General features: G+C 40.1%; 1 protein-coding gene across 7 annotated transcripts in view; it reads left to right on the top strand.

Annotated features, from left to right (window-relative positions):
• Positions 1-14,972, top strand: part of MARCHF8 (membrane associated ring-CH-type finger 8) — a 93,981-nt gene that overhangs the window by 34,064 nt on the left and 44,945 nt on the right. The window contains exon 1 of one of the 7 annotated variants that reach the window (XM_064662768.1): positions 7,802-8,134. The exons of the other annotated variants lie outside the window; for them this stretch is intronic. Coding sequence (XP_064518838.1) covers positions 8,105-8,134 — 30 coding nt within the window. The 5' untranslated portion in view covers positions 7,802-8,104. Of the gene's footprint in view, positions 1-7,801; positions 8,135-14,972 lie in introns of those variants that run through there. 7 annotated transcript variants of the gene reach the window in all.

Genomic DNA, 14,972 nt, shown 5'->3' with positions numbered 1-14,972 from the left:
ATAAAATTCTGGAATCTCTCCCAATAGGGTGTTTCCTTCAGCCTTGAAAATGCAGGAGGATGGAACAAGGGATGGAAAAGACATCCTTTTCAGGCCTCTCTCATCCTATTTGAATTGAAAGGTTGGGACACTGGAGGTGCAAATGTCTTAATTACAAAGCAAGCTGTGCTTCTCTTACTGGCAGGGTCTGGGTGGGTTTCCAGCTGTTGTCCTTCCTCAGTTCTCCAGCAGTACCTTGGCAGTTCAGAGAGAAAACTGAAAACTGTTTGCTGTAATGTAGCATTGATCCTGTCCTCAATCCCCATTCAGGTTCTCACCTCCAATTGTCACTTCACTGCTGTGAAAGTTCTAAATCTAATCCTTTACTGTACTCCTGCTTTATAAGCTGAAACCTGTGTAACTTGCAGTTACAGCCCGTGTCACTTTGGTGAAAATAAAACACAGCTTTAGGATTGGGATTTTTTTTTTCCCCAGGTCAATTTCAGATGCTCAGTATCTGTGAAGTGTCTGTGAGCCTGGTCAGCCTACTAAGCTCTGTGTCACCTCTAAATGTAACTGTCAGAGGCTTTCCTATGTGTTTTAAATTAATTTCCAGATTATTATTGAAAATATTGACTAATGCCTGGCTTAGCACTGATCTTGTGAAACGAGCAGTAACATCTTCTTTTATTCGATGTTGACAAGGCCAACATCAGATCTGTCAGGAGTCAGATCTTCACCATGGAATGTGTTTTATATTGCTATCATTTGTTCCATTTTTAGATAGAAATGTTTGGGAAAAGAAATAAAAGGAAACACTCCACTATATCAGACATAGTAAAGGTGGGAGTTTTAGTGAGCTAGAACAGACTACCAGGGAAATGTTAACAGGAGACAATAGACTGGCAAAAAAGCCCCACCTAAAAAATGGGGTGAGCATGATTGCAGCAAGACACCACTTTTTCCCAGTCAAATCCAGAGCACAGCTGCTGTGAGGGGTGTTTCTTCTGCAAGAGTTAGTAGGGAGAATTTCAGGAGTGGGTAGAACACCCTGGTATGAGGGCTCACATTTACAGTGTTTGTTCTGTGTGTTTTGGAGCCTGAATAAATAATGCCGTTCTGAAAGATGCTTTTTAAAAATGATTACTAGAACGAACTGACTGAAGTACAGCAGCTTGCAGTTTCCGTGGGAAACTCAGCCTTTTCCATGAATGCAGCTAGGGAGAGAGAGACAACCTGTGTGGCTGAGCTGTGTTGTCCCCTCAGAGCTTCAGTTCCAGTTGTATTGTGTTCACTACGTGCTGTTTCGTTCTGTTCTTTTTTCTCCCTTATCATCTATAAACCTCTGTTTCTTTTTGAATGTAGATAAAACAGAGAGCACTGCTGTTGTTCCTAGATTTATGAGCATTTTGAACTCCCCCCAGTTCACCCAATCTCATGCTGAGTACGACTGGTGGCAGCTATCTGTCTCCTGAAAGCATTCCTAGTTTAAGCCTCTGCTCAGTCCTGCTGCTCTGTATCGAAACTGCCACAGTGCCTCCAGGAGAGACTGAGGACAGGTATAGATTGTGCTAGACATCATCTCCAGATCCAAATATTCACTTTCAGGACTTCTGATATCTGGTCTAAATGTTTTAGCAGCTTGGTTAGTTTCAGTCAGACCTTTGCAACAGAGGCCCACCTGTAAAGCATCTTGCAGAGCCCAGCAATTCCTTAAAAGCTTCTCTTTGACCTTTCTTTACTCCTGGTGCTACAGCTACTCATTTAAGGGAACTGCCTTAAAAGTGCTGTCCCCCAGCACCTCATTCAGTAAAACCCAGGTGTCTTTTCTATGGTGCCTTCTGACATGTACCCCCATGGTTTATCCTCTTCAAGAAAATGTCCTCTGTGGTCTCACTGCTCACACATCCACCACTGGCAACTCGGTGGCAGGCTCTGGTGCTCCCATGCCATCTGTTCACAGGAACGATGTGGGGGTACCCAACTGGAACACAAGAAGTAGATTGTTAAAGGTCTTCTTTAACACTGACTTCTCTCTGGCTCCCTGTAGTAAACCTAACTGAGGCACACCCAAGGCTCTGGACTGCAGAGTGAAGGAAGGCAGATGAGATCAACCCATTTTTATAGCCCTGCTGTTTTTCAGTGCAGCCATTAGGACAGAAATAACTAAATTTGAGGTTCTGGTTTATAACCAGAATTTTGGGTGTGTTTAATGCACCCCCCTGACTCTATGCCATTGCATCCCTTCTGGTGAATTCTTCTTGCACAGTATTTAGGTGGGTTTTAGCTGCTTTAAGTTTTGAATCTGATGTGTTGCTTTTTGGTTTTTTGGGGGTTGGGGTTTTTTTCTTTATTTGGTTGGTTGTTTGGGTTTTTTTTTTTTTTGGATAGACTTCTGAGGAAGCTCTTACAGTTCCTCTTTATAACAAAGTTCTGTTTTTTGGTTTTTTTCTCTTAGGTTTCTCAAATGTTTGTGAAAGTGTCTTAACTAGTTTCTGCCTGTGCAATTTTCTTTGGGGAAAACTAGTATGCAATCCGCTATTCTGAACTCAGCTCTACTTTCTGAGGCCAGAAAGCAAAACAAAGAGCCAAAAATGTAGAAGTGAGGGGAAATAAAAACATTACAAAGCTCCATATGCCCCTTAGTTGCATGGCCATTTCGTTTCTTGTTCAGTCACCCAATTTTCAACAGTCTGAATTGGTTTCTGTGGATTTGGGTTGTTGATGGGTTTTGGTTTTTTCTGCAGTCATTCTTTTAATGATTTTTGGAAAAATTCTTCAGGCCGTATAGTTATACCCCACTCTTGTTTTATAGGTGCATTAGTGACTTGGGTAAGCACCTTTTTATTGCATTGCATCATTGTGGATTGACTGTTCCATGACAAGTATTTGAATTAGACACAGGCATCAACTATGTGAACTCCTACCCACAGGTGCTGCTTTTTGCCTGTTCTCTAAAGCATGGGTTGTGTGGTGTTTGTTAACACTTGGTACAGAATTTGGATACTGGTGCTAATTTCATTAAAAATAGATATAAAATCTTCTCTTTTCTACTGTGAAATTCACTTAGGCTCAGAGAAACATCTGCTGGATCAAAGTCTGTTAGCTCATTCAGTGTGTTCCTGATTGCTGAAACTCCCTCCAGCCTTGTTTGTTTGGAAAAAGTCTATTGTGTCATTGGATCTGCACAGCCTGCAGTGTTTCACAAGCCAGAGAAGAACAGTTCAGCGCTTGCACAAGCCTGATTATGTGAATTCACAGACAGGAAACACTGCTTGGTATTTAACATCTCCTTATGCCATCTTTCCCCATTACACTTTTGCTATTCAAATTGGTTCTTCTTTCCCTCAGCCTTCCTGTCTATCAGCTGTTCCCAGGCCATACCAACTGAGATGGTCGCAAACAAGATGCTTGGACATGCAGAAACTTCAAAGAGAATAACAATCTAAATATGTGAAGTAAATTGTCCCTGGCTTGTGACCATCCCGTGACCAGGGAAGGACCTTTAAGTGCTCATCCCACTGAGAGTGTATCTGTCGCTTGAGATGCACTGCAGAGAAATGAGCCACGTTGCTGTTGTTATTTTACTGATCAGGGGTTAACTAATCTTTTTGTACTGCAGGTTTTAGTTCAGAATAGTTGGGGTTTTGTTCACCCAGACATCAAAGAAGTTCTGAGTGGCAGCTCAGAAATTTGCGTAAGGTCTGAAAGGAGGATTTATAGGAAACGAGCAGATGGTCTACTAGAGAATTTCCCCAGGAGGTTGCAGTTATTTAGAAATGGGAGAAACTAAATAGACTGTACAAAATTTGACTGTAAAATTAACTGGCCAGCCAGTAGCTAAATACTTAACCAAAATGATTCAGCTTGGCCCCTAGCAGAAGCATGTAATGAAATGATGTGTCTATGAATTGACTCCACACACACTATTTCAGTTTTCACCTAGTAAGTGGACATGAATGAAAGATGGTTTTACTAAGCACCATTCCTGCCATGTTGAACCCTCTCCTGCATCTCTTCCTTTCACAGTGGCCACAGGATTGTTCAGGCATGCAGGAGAATGCTACGAAATGCTGCTCATTTTAAATGAAATATAAAACTATTCAACTGAATGTCTTTAATTTTTAAACTGCTCCTTTTAGCTTCACAAACATAAGACGTAATAGATTGGTTAAATTGCAGTATTTTATTAAATACTCAAATATTCAATATTTGAGGGGAAAAACACCCAAGCAGCAAATTGCTTTATTTTGGGGAAGCAAGACTGAAGAGTATGTTAACTCTGAAATAGTCAAATGTCACATATCTCTTTAAAACATCTGTGAACTCAAGTCACTTCAGAGTTGTTTGCCTTGTTTTTCATATCCACATTTCCAATGTGGGGTGTTTTTCTGATGCTATGATACACAGAAATTGGAGGATCTATATATGAGTAGGTGTTTTTAAGTGGACAAGCAGTTTTTTATTGCAAATCCCATTATTTCAAATGAATGGATGGATTCAAAAATCAATTGAGCTCATTATTCTTTAAAAAGTTAGGAAAACACTAATTTTTTTTTTAGTTAAATCCCTGTGAAACACCCATTTTAGAAGGCAGATAGGCTTTAATTCTCTCTTATTATGTTTTAAGTTGAATATGCAATGGAGAGAATGGTCTGAGAAACAGTCTGAAATAATAAAATGTGTTTAATTATTGTCATGCTCATCTGTTTGTTTTCTGGTTTGCTTCTCCCAGAAACTTACTCATAACACCTGGTGTCACGGGGGTAGTACCCTGGGCCACGTGCACACATAGTTCTGCTGAGAGTTCATTGGCCTACACTGATGCAGAGTGTAATTAAACTGGATTTCTCTTCCAGCTTGCAGTGTTTGCATAATTCTTTGTAATGGCAGTAATACGCCCATTGAATTTAGAAACCAACCTTCATAACCTTTAACTCAGCCTCCTGAAGTACTAAGAGGAAGGGGGTAAATATCCAAAGGGCTATGTGAAATTTTTAACTGAGCTTAGATAACATACTTCCCTGTATAAAAAACCTTAGAAATGTTTGTCTGTGGCATATTATTTCCCTCCCCTCCAGCAATTCATCTCCATTAGCCTCAGAGTTAGAGTCTCTGGAAAGAAAAAAATCCCAGAATTCAGCACTATCTTCCAGATATAAAGGAAACCATCTGAGGAGTCCATGGCAGCCCAGGTTGAGCTAAGGCAGAAATTTTGTTTGCAAAGTGCTTGTTTGCAGTAGCCCAGTATGGATGAAAACCCTGCACCACTCTGAGGGTGCACAAGAGCTGGCAAGGGTGACGAGAGGGAGTATTCTGTTGTTTAACTGAAGCTCATCTGGTATGAAAACACTAATATGAATTTTGAACCCTACCATTAAGAGAGCTAATCTTGCCACTTATTATTTACTGTTTCCTGGGGTTTCTGAAGTAAGGTCAGTTGTATAGAAATGAACATACCCTGTTTCAAAACTGTTACGTGTTGCACTCCAATTTCAGATGTTTAATCTGCTCCTGTTTGTTCCTACTGCAAAATCTGAGTATGCCCTATGAGTATGCATCCTCTAACAAGGTTCAGTTGTTTTGGCTTCCTTTGCAGAAACAGAAGCTCTCCCTGTAAAGTAGTTCTCCCGCATCTGTCATGTTCAGCCTGATTGCTTACCTTGGAGTTCATGGTGTACAAGGCTGAATTTATGCAGAGCCCCTGCCTTCTCACTGTGGGCAGCCCTGCTAATTTTCTGGAAGCTTCTTGGTTCCCATTTTTAAAATCAGGATGGAGGTGCCTGAAGGAAGACATTAAGGCCCAATTTTTTAAATGTTAAGGACCTTCACCTCCTTGAGGTTTATTCACAGGATATTGATAAGTGAAGTATTTCTGTAGGCTTTGTTATGGGTCTGATAATGCTTGTGTGAATTTGATTTTGCATTGGAGTTTTTCTTTTTTAAAAGGAGTATTCGGTGGGTGAGGGAGAAACACTGAGTTATTCAGAGTACACAGGATATGGTACCAGCTGTGTTGGATGAGACCAGAAGTCTGTGTAGCTCAGGTTATTGTCCTTGACCTTGAGTGAGAGGGAGAATATGAGAAACACAGTAAGTACAGAGTGATTCTTGCCACCAGATTCGTACCATGTAACTTTGTGGTAAAGCTGAATTTTGACTGGGGTGCAGTTTTATGAAAATCTCAGTTTCAAAGTGGATGTGACAAGGAACTGATGAGGGTGAAAAGATGGAGTTGGTCTGGAAAGGGTGCAGTTGATGTGAAAGGAAATCCTGTTCTCTGCTTTGTGTTGTGTGTATCACATTCCCAAGGTCAAAGGGTATCACAGGGAAAGCATGACAATAAATGCAACTGTCTGGATAATTTTATCTAATTATCCTAATTTATCCTAAGGTTAGCTTTGATCCTTGCAGGAGGAACACCCTTTAGCAAACGTGAAGGAGAAGTCCTTCCAAAGTAGCAACCAGTCATAACCGAGCATTAGATACATGCTAATACAGTATGTTTAATATCTCTTTCTCTTTCATCTCTCTGTTATCTTCACCTTTTATCTCTCATCTTCTGTATGAATCAGAGATAGAAAGCAGGAACTGTTTCTTGAGTTTTGATGTGACCTGAGAAATGTGATCTCAGAGATGTCTAGAGAGTTATGTCAAACTGAAGAGTCACAGTTCAGGATTTGGGAAGCTGCATGATCTCTCACACTGTAAATCATAGAACCATTTAGGTTGGAAAAGACCTTAGTATCATGGGTCTAGCCATTCACCTAACCCTGCCTAGTCTACCAATAAACCGTAAGCACCAAACTGCATCTTTTAAATACCTCCAGGGATGGTAACTCAATCACTTCCCTGGGCAGCCTTTTCCAACCTTGACAACCCTTTTTGGTGAAGAAATTTTTCCTAATAGCCAATCTAAACCTTCTCCAGTGCAATTTGAGGCCATTTCCTCTGATCCTAACTCTTATTGCTCGGGAGATGAGACCGACAAGCCACATTTCCTTTACAGGAAACTAATGGCTTTTGAGAGCCTTGTCAGTTGTGCTTGGATGGCAGTGTCAGTTGGATTGCAGCAGGTAACTGATACAGAGATGCCAAGTAACTTGATGTATATCTAACAACAAAATCAAAGCAAAACAATTCTGAGAAATAGACCTGAATCAGTGAGTGACATGTATTGACATTTGCCTATTGCAGTAATTGCACCTGAAAATAAATTACTTGCAAATTAGTCCCGCGTTCGTTCACTCTTTGGAAGAATACCTGAAAGTAAGTGATTTTTATAGTTAGCTTGAAAAGTTGTACTGACACAGCAGAATTTATTGCTTAAGAGAAGCAGCATGTGAATTTATCCCCTGTAATGATCCACCCACTAAGTTCTCCTGAACAATATTTTTCTCTGTAAGCAGTCAACTGAACTTGCCAGCTGCAGTAAGCATTTTTTTCCACCTTCTTTATGCTGTATTATTTTCTGGTCTGTCACATTCTTTCTGTGTCTTCAGTGTTCATCTTTATACAGCTTCTCTTGCATCACAGCCCTTAAGAATAAGAACAATTAATTGTTAAGCAACTGAATTTACTAGTGTTGTGTAGTCCCAGAGATATGGTTCTATGCTTATCAAGCTTTCTTTGACTTCTAACTGCATACATTTTTATTTAAAAAAAAAAAAAAAGGAGAGAGAAAGAAAATCACTAGCTCTATTGGTTTGACTAATAAGGAAAGAAAATGGATCTGGGAGTGTCATCTTCCTTGTTCTTTGGACATTCGGAGAATTTTTATGCTTCATAGCACAAAAATTGCTAGGGATTGCTTTCAGGAAGCGGGGAGAGGTGGACATCAGCTGCCGCAAGGAATGGAGCATGTTCATAGGAACTCTCATGCATTATTCATCACAAGCTCTTTTCACTGGAATCAGCTGGAGGAAGTAGTTAGTCTAGTTTGAGCTACACTAGTATTTATATTTAGGGGACTTAAACAAGCCCAGGCAAGTACCGCACCAACTCTTTCTCTTCATCTGCAGCCAAATGTAGGACAGGCAGCAGCTCTGCTCACACACAGCTCTGTCTCTTTAGTCTGGATAACAGGAGTCATGCAACCAAGGAAAGCCACACTGAGGAAACACACATGCATTCATGCTGGAAAATGAAGCTTCAGGTAAGAGAATGTCTTGTCAGCAGAGGGATGCTGTTGAGCCCTGCAAAATAAATATGTGTCAGGGCAGCCTGTCAAGAGAGGATGCTATAGAGGCTCCTCATTAGAGGAAGATTCCCTTTTACTGTGTTACTTTGCTCAGTTCTAATCGTGAAGATGCCTTTTTTTTTTCTTTTAGCATGTTTCCTTCATTCATGCTGACATTCTTCTAAAGCAGGGAGACAACTTGCTGGTTTTTGGAGATTTTTTGACTTGTTTTTATTTAAGCTGGCTTTTTAATTGTATTGGTGTTAGCACTTTTATTTTGGGGGGAGGTAACCATAAGAGATTCTGTTAAAACACAGATGGGTGTGATAAGTCTTAAGCTCCAATTGTGTCTTTTCAGAGTGTCTGCATTTGAATGGCTGCGATATTTCCTCCTTTTTTTAATTTGCTGAATAAAGATGCTTGCAAACTGGGGCTTCTGTTCTCAAAAGCATGTCTGTATTTTCTAATGTTAGCAGTTGCTCTAAAAGAAATCTATATTCTGTTTCTGCAAGTTTTGTGTGTTTAGATCATCAGGGCTCCAGCAATACTATTAATTCAGTTTTAGACAAAGAAGGGGATTTTACAAAACCTTATGGAACAGTAACAAAGGATCTTTGTTCTGTTCTGTGAGCAATATTTGCTGTGTAATGTGTGGGTTTGTGCGTGTGTGAGAGGGAGGTACACAAAAACGTGATCTCATTTGGCAAGAATGTTCAAATGTTATTTGCTTTGTGTATCTGAAGTGTGTGTGTGTGTGTGCCAGTTCTGGCTGCGGATGTGGGTTCATGTGCGTGTCCTGCCTGCCCCGGTGGGGTCTTGTTGCGGTTTGGAGCAGACGGCGTTTGGTTATTTATTTATTTATTTATTTATTTGTTTGGGCTGCTAAAACCCCCGAAGTGCAAAAACCAAGAGTCCCTGCTAGACAATCAGGACAGAACAGTGCTTTGCTGTGCAGACAAGTAGTTTTCTTTTTCAAAAGGATAGCTCGAAGTGCAGTCCAGGGTTTAGTAAATAAGCATTGCTGGGGGAAGCAGAAATTGTCAGCTTTATGTGAAATCCTCCAGGAGGATATTAATGCTCTTATGATTTTCGTGGAGCTTAAATGTATGATGCCTGCCAATATGTTGTCTTCCAAGATGACTTGATCACCCAAATAGAATTTGCATGTACACACGAATATGATATTTAATGATGTTTCTTTTTTGCCTTTTGTTAACAGTTGTGAGTGATAAGATTTTGTTCCACACATTATCAGTCTGTGGTTTTGGAGGGAGGACACAGGAATACTTTTGGTAGTCCTAAATAACTTGAAATGTTGACTTTAAAACTTTAAAAGCCCCTTTTGACTTTACGTATTAAAGTTCTTGAAATTTGTATGCCGTGCGTTGAGAATTGATCTTCTGTTTGAATTTTGCAGATACTTCAATATTTGTCATGAGATAGAGAGCTGACAATCTAATATTCTCTTAGAACTGAATGTATGACCTTTCAATGCATAAGATCCTTTTTTCATGGAAACTCACTAGCAGGATTCTTTATCTGATTTTACTAGACTTGAGAGGTCCTGTGCATTCAGTTACTTGATTGAAGTCAGTGGAATTAAGAGACGTATTTGGGATTATGTGATTTAAACTTTAAGGTTTTCTTTTTTAAACATTAAAATGTATTTTACTGCTGTACTACTGTTACAGATGGAATCCAGAGTTGTGTTATCTAGTCATCGGGGTATAGGGAAGGAAGAGTTATTTCTCTCACTTGCATGTTTAATGTACTGAGTAGATGTGTTGATAGTTTGAAATGAAGTTTTCTAAAAGCATCTCCATGTTTTTCTTTTTCAACTATCTACATTCAGATTTTGTCTGTACTCAGCCCCCCACAACCCACTCAGCTGATTTTATTAGTTTTTTTAATTAGTTAAATACAATTTAATAGTATCACTGTAGCAGAAAACAGCAGTTACAACCTTATTTGCATAAAGAGGATTCAAACATGTTCACCCTCAGCTTAAACCAGTTTGGGCCCAGATAAGAGTGTCATATTTGATGTATCATATGAAAGTGCTCGGATTTATGCCCAGGCTTCAGAAATTCCTCAAAATCCTCAAGCAGCTGAAGCTTGAGGGACCTGGATGGACTATGACACTGTTGATCATAAAATCTCTCCTCTTGGAGAGAGGAGTTTTATTCTGATTTTTACAATTTTTTTGAAATTCAGACATTGTTATGATGATGATGAACTTTCACGTCTGGGAAATGTGCTGGATTAAAATATCTACAAAAGTTGCCAAAGATTTGCTCCATCAGCTAAGAGTGAGAAAAATATTTGGACTGAACAGAACACCTGAGGCATTACTTACTGATCCAGGAAGGTGAGAGCTTATGCTGAACATAAAAAAAACAGCTAACGGATAAGGAAGAAAAGGGCAGAAATCCAATTTTTTTGTTATTTTTCTGTAAATCACTGTGAAGAGCTGGAATCAAACCAGAAAAGGAAACGTACTCTGTGTTCAGATTGTGGTGGGGAGCAGGACTGGGACTCCTTACCAGTTTTATCTCCTATTTCAGTGGCCCTTTGTAATGGAATATAAAGGTTTCCAATGGCAGAGTCAGAAATGCATTAAAATATTGCCTATTTAGTAGCAACAAGAAATGTCACAAACTGAAGAGTATGCTTATATTAATATTAAAGAAGTGATTGGAAGAGGAGTTATTAACTAGTTCTGTGATATAAAGGCAGCATATTGCAACAACATTTAAGTAGTTGCATCTGTGATATCTGTGGGAAAAGTAGTAAAAAACAGGGAAGACTAAGCATAGTGGCCTCTTTGTAGGACCTGTCAAGCAGTGGAGAAACTTTGGAGCTTTTTGTTTCTCAGTTAACAAGGAATTCTAAAGGTGGGTCCATGGTGAGAACAGATTTAAGTTTGCATTTGTGGGTTTTTGGTTTGTTGTTTTTTTTTTAAATAGCCGAGGAATAAATTTTGATTGAAAATCAATTTCTCAGTAGTGCAGAACAAACATATTTTCGCCCTGTGGCCTTCTGCCACTGGGCTGCTTCCCAGGAAGTAAAACTGTGGGCAGTGTTCTGGTGCCATGGTGGGGCTGCAATCAAATTGCTTGTGATGACAAATGATGTACAATTGATTTGGAGCATATATTGCTGTGCATTCATGACATCAGTTTTGTAGCCTGCCGTTTGGCCAGTTAGCCTTTTCTCAGTATCAGCCAGCTTCCTTATGGTTTTGCCGCTGTTTCTTTCCCCTGGGACTGGTGACCCTCTGCCTCCCTCCTTTGCCAGCAGAAGGGAAGGACAGTGACTTGCCTTCCTCCCATGGATGTGGCTGGGAGGAGAAACAATAGTGGGGCTGCAGGAGGGAGGATCCTCTGCACCTCCTTGAGGAAGGGCAGCATTCCAGGCTGGAGACCTCTGCACCTGGGTCTGGTGGAGGAGGGCAAAGGGGTGCCATCATCTCCTTGTGCTTCAGCCTCAACACTGTGATGGATTTGACTACATCATCATGAGCATGTTTTGGCCTCTGGTGACAAGTGAGGAGGGGGGAGAGAGGCTGTTTCCCCCAACCACACCTCCCCATACCTCGGTGTCTCATTGTCCAAAAGGCACAGGATACGCTGGCATCTGAGCAGAAATGACTGAAATGGTGTTGGTCGTTGTTTCCTCCCTCCTGGGAATGACTGCATGACAGGCAGAAATACAAAGCTTCCAGTAGGGATGTGACCCTGTGTAAGATTTGGTGGAGACAGAGAGATATTAGGCACCCATGTGCATCTCCATGATTTGACTGCAGCTCAAGTGAGTCAGGACAAGGCCAGTCCAAAAGCTGCGTGAGCACATTAGTGCAGAGATGTGCCAATGTGCACACTGCTTCTCTCTGAGCAACTCTTGGGCAAAGGGCTCAGGGATGTTCTGTCCTTGGCTATACAGCTCAGGTCTGGTCTGGTTTATTTGTGCATTCATATTGAAGTAACAGCAAATGAACAGATTGGAGGTAAAGTATCATTTTGATGTTTTGCAAGGTTTTGTGTACAATAAATGATAGGCATTGCAGGTGTGCTTTGGAGCTCACTATTTGTGTATTTGCCTTTCAGCAATGTTTAGAGAACAATCTTGAAGTGAGATGATTGCAGACACACACAACATCCGAGCTTAAAGCTAACAGAGAGACATTGCAACACAGTTTGTAAATGTTGGCATACAGATGTTTGTGACCTTGGGCTGAGATACAAAATCAAGAATACGGATACGCCAATTAGGCCTCTCCTGAGTCAGACCACCTGTATGTATGTTGGACTCTGCTCAGAGCTTTAGCCATTGTCTTTCCTGTGCTTCTGGAGGAGTTTGTGTAAGGGTAGTGAAGGCTGGCAGCTTAAAAGCATTGAGAAAATGGAGGTCAGGAAAGAACCGACAGCAACAATTGCAGCCTGGGATTTGGGGAATTCGTTTTTGTTTTGTCATCTTTATAGTGTCATCCTAGGGTACTTTTGTGTGACTGCATCTCTGCACTAGAGGTATTTGTGGCACTAATGACATCTTTTTTTTTTTTTATTCTCCCTTCCTGTCATGTATTGTTTTTCTGATTTACATATTTTTTTTATTATGGTCTAAATTCAATTTTTGGAGCAAATCATCTCCTCTAAAGGAGTAGGAAACAATGGTTTCTTGAACCTTTCAGCACTAAATGCATATCTCGTGAATGCTGATTATTCCAGAGAACTGACGCAAAGACCCAAAAAGCCCCTCGTGCTCATGCTAACAGGAATGCTGAAGTTGTCAATGAAGTCGAGAGCATTGATGGAATTGAGAACATAAGAACTGCTGTACCAAGATGGACCAAAGCACTTTGTGGCAGTGTGCAGCAGGAGATGCTTAGGGACTAGTGAAAAAACAGGCATGTAATTATGTAATATGTCAAAAGTAGCACGTCATCAACCACATAGTGGTGCCTCCCCAAAAAGCTTTCCCAGTCTTCACTGATTTATAGCTCAAGGACTCTTCTGTGTCTGTATTTAATAGTTCTCAATAGATTCCTTTTCCACTAATCTCTCCAATAGTTTTCTCTGAATCCAGACAAAACTTTGAGCATCCCAAACCACCTGAAGCAGAGAATCCCACCATGACTCTGGAGTGTTCAAAAAATAGTGCCTTTTTTGTTCTGAAATGCTTCTTTCATTGAATGTTTCGTGTTTCTTTTACTGGAGAGGTGGGATATTGTTTCCTAGTTACTTTTTTTGTGACCACTGTGATTTTGTGATCTCTTCCCAAGTTGAAGAGCCTCAGCCTCTTTAGTCACTTCTTGTATGGAAACTGCTCGTTCATTCAGTCACCCCATTACCCTTTCTTGTATCTTTTTCAGTCTTACTAACTTTTGTTTGATTTCTATGTGATGAGAACTGCACATAGTATTTCAAATAGCATTTCTGGGTTTGTAGAAGATAATGGTTTGCTGGTTTGTTTTCTGTCCTTTCTTTAATAATTGCAAACACTTGATATTCCACTATCAGGCACTGAATTGATGTTTCTGTAAAATTGTAATCTGAAGACTGTACGCTTAAGTACCTGGACCCCAGCTTTGAATATGTAAAATTGAGACTGTTGCCTGCATATGTCATCTGCTATTTTACTTTTTTTTTTTTTTTTTTTTTTTACTATTTTACTGCTGATACAGGTAGGTAGTTCTGCACCTTGCCTTGGCTAATAACAGGAAGCTGTACTGGAAGTAGACTCTGTTACCTTGTTATTAAGCTTGCTTTTCGGGCTGTTTTGTATTAACTCTCTCCCTGTGACACCCCAATGGTGTCAGACTTCCTTCTGCTGTGAAAACTGGTTTTATTTAAATACTTAAACAAAAATGAAACACCCCAAACCTTCCTCTCCTAGTCATGAATCAGATAGCCTTTCCTTCTCTTAATGTATGGTAGCTTGGGAAACAGAACCAGTCACCCTACAGAAAGAATTTGACAAAATCCTATCCAAAAATATCTTAGAGTCTGTGCTCTTTTTGATGCTTTCAAGTGAAGAGGAGAAAAAAATCCCAAACTCTTTAATTTGCGAAATAGCTTTCCTTTACAAAAGCTGCAATATAAAGATTTATTCACTAGTCTGTTAATGAATGATTCGTTAAACTTGCCCAGCATAGAGGCTGGCATTCCAACTATGTAGTTTCCTTAATATTTCCTGGCACCTTTGCTAGAAACTGCTGTTTCATTACTCACCTTCCAGCCCCCTGTTACTAAAGCAGCTCTAAGCAAGAGGTGATGCTCCATGTGATTAACTGAACTATATTCCATCAATCCTTATCTTTGTGACCAGACTACTTTCAGAATGTAATAGAATTTAGGATTTCAAAACCAGATACTATTGATTTTAGAAATATCTTCTTGACCAGACATCCATGTGAAGATAGATATAACAATGTTAGTATTCACTTAAGGCTAAAATTATATGTCTGACAGTTATTTTAGAATTAGTTCACTTGTCTTCAAAAAGGAGAATAGAAAATCTCCCTAATGTGATTGTGGTAAATTTTTGGTGTGCTGGTGCAAATAGATAAACTTTTGTAGTAAGAGTGATTTGATATCTTTTGTATTTGTTAGTAAAGCTTTGCATGCCACATGGACTCCTTCACTCTGAGCCATGTCAAAGGACTACAAGGGTTTTGGAGGGGCAGGAGTCCTGTCATCTGCAATAGCAATGAGTCAGCCTCAGTGGGGAAACCCTGCCCCTGCACAACCAGGTTAGAAGAGCATTTGGAGAAGGGTAGAAACAGGCAACTGTCGATAGACGATTCAGTCAAACC

The sequence above is a fragment of the Pseudopipra pipra genome, chromosome 8 (genome assembly GCF_036250125.1).
Source record: "Pseudopipra pipra isolate bDixPip1 chromosome 8, bDixPip1.hap1, whole genome shotgun sequence".
NCBI lineage: Eukaryota > Metazoa > Chordata > Aves > Passeriformes > Pipridae > Pseudopipra > Pseudopipra pipra.
Note: the sequence above shows the minus strand (reverse complement) of the source record. Positions and strands in the feature narration are given on the sequence as shown.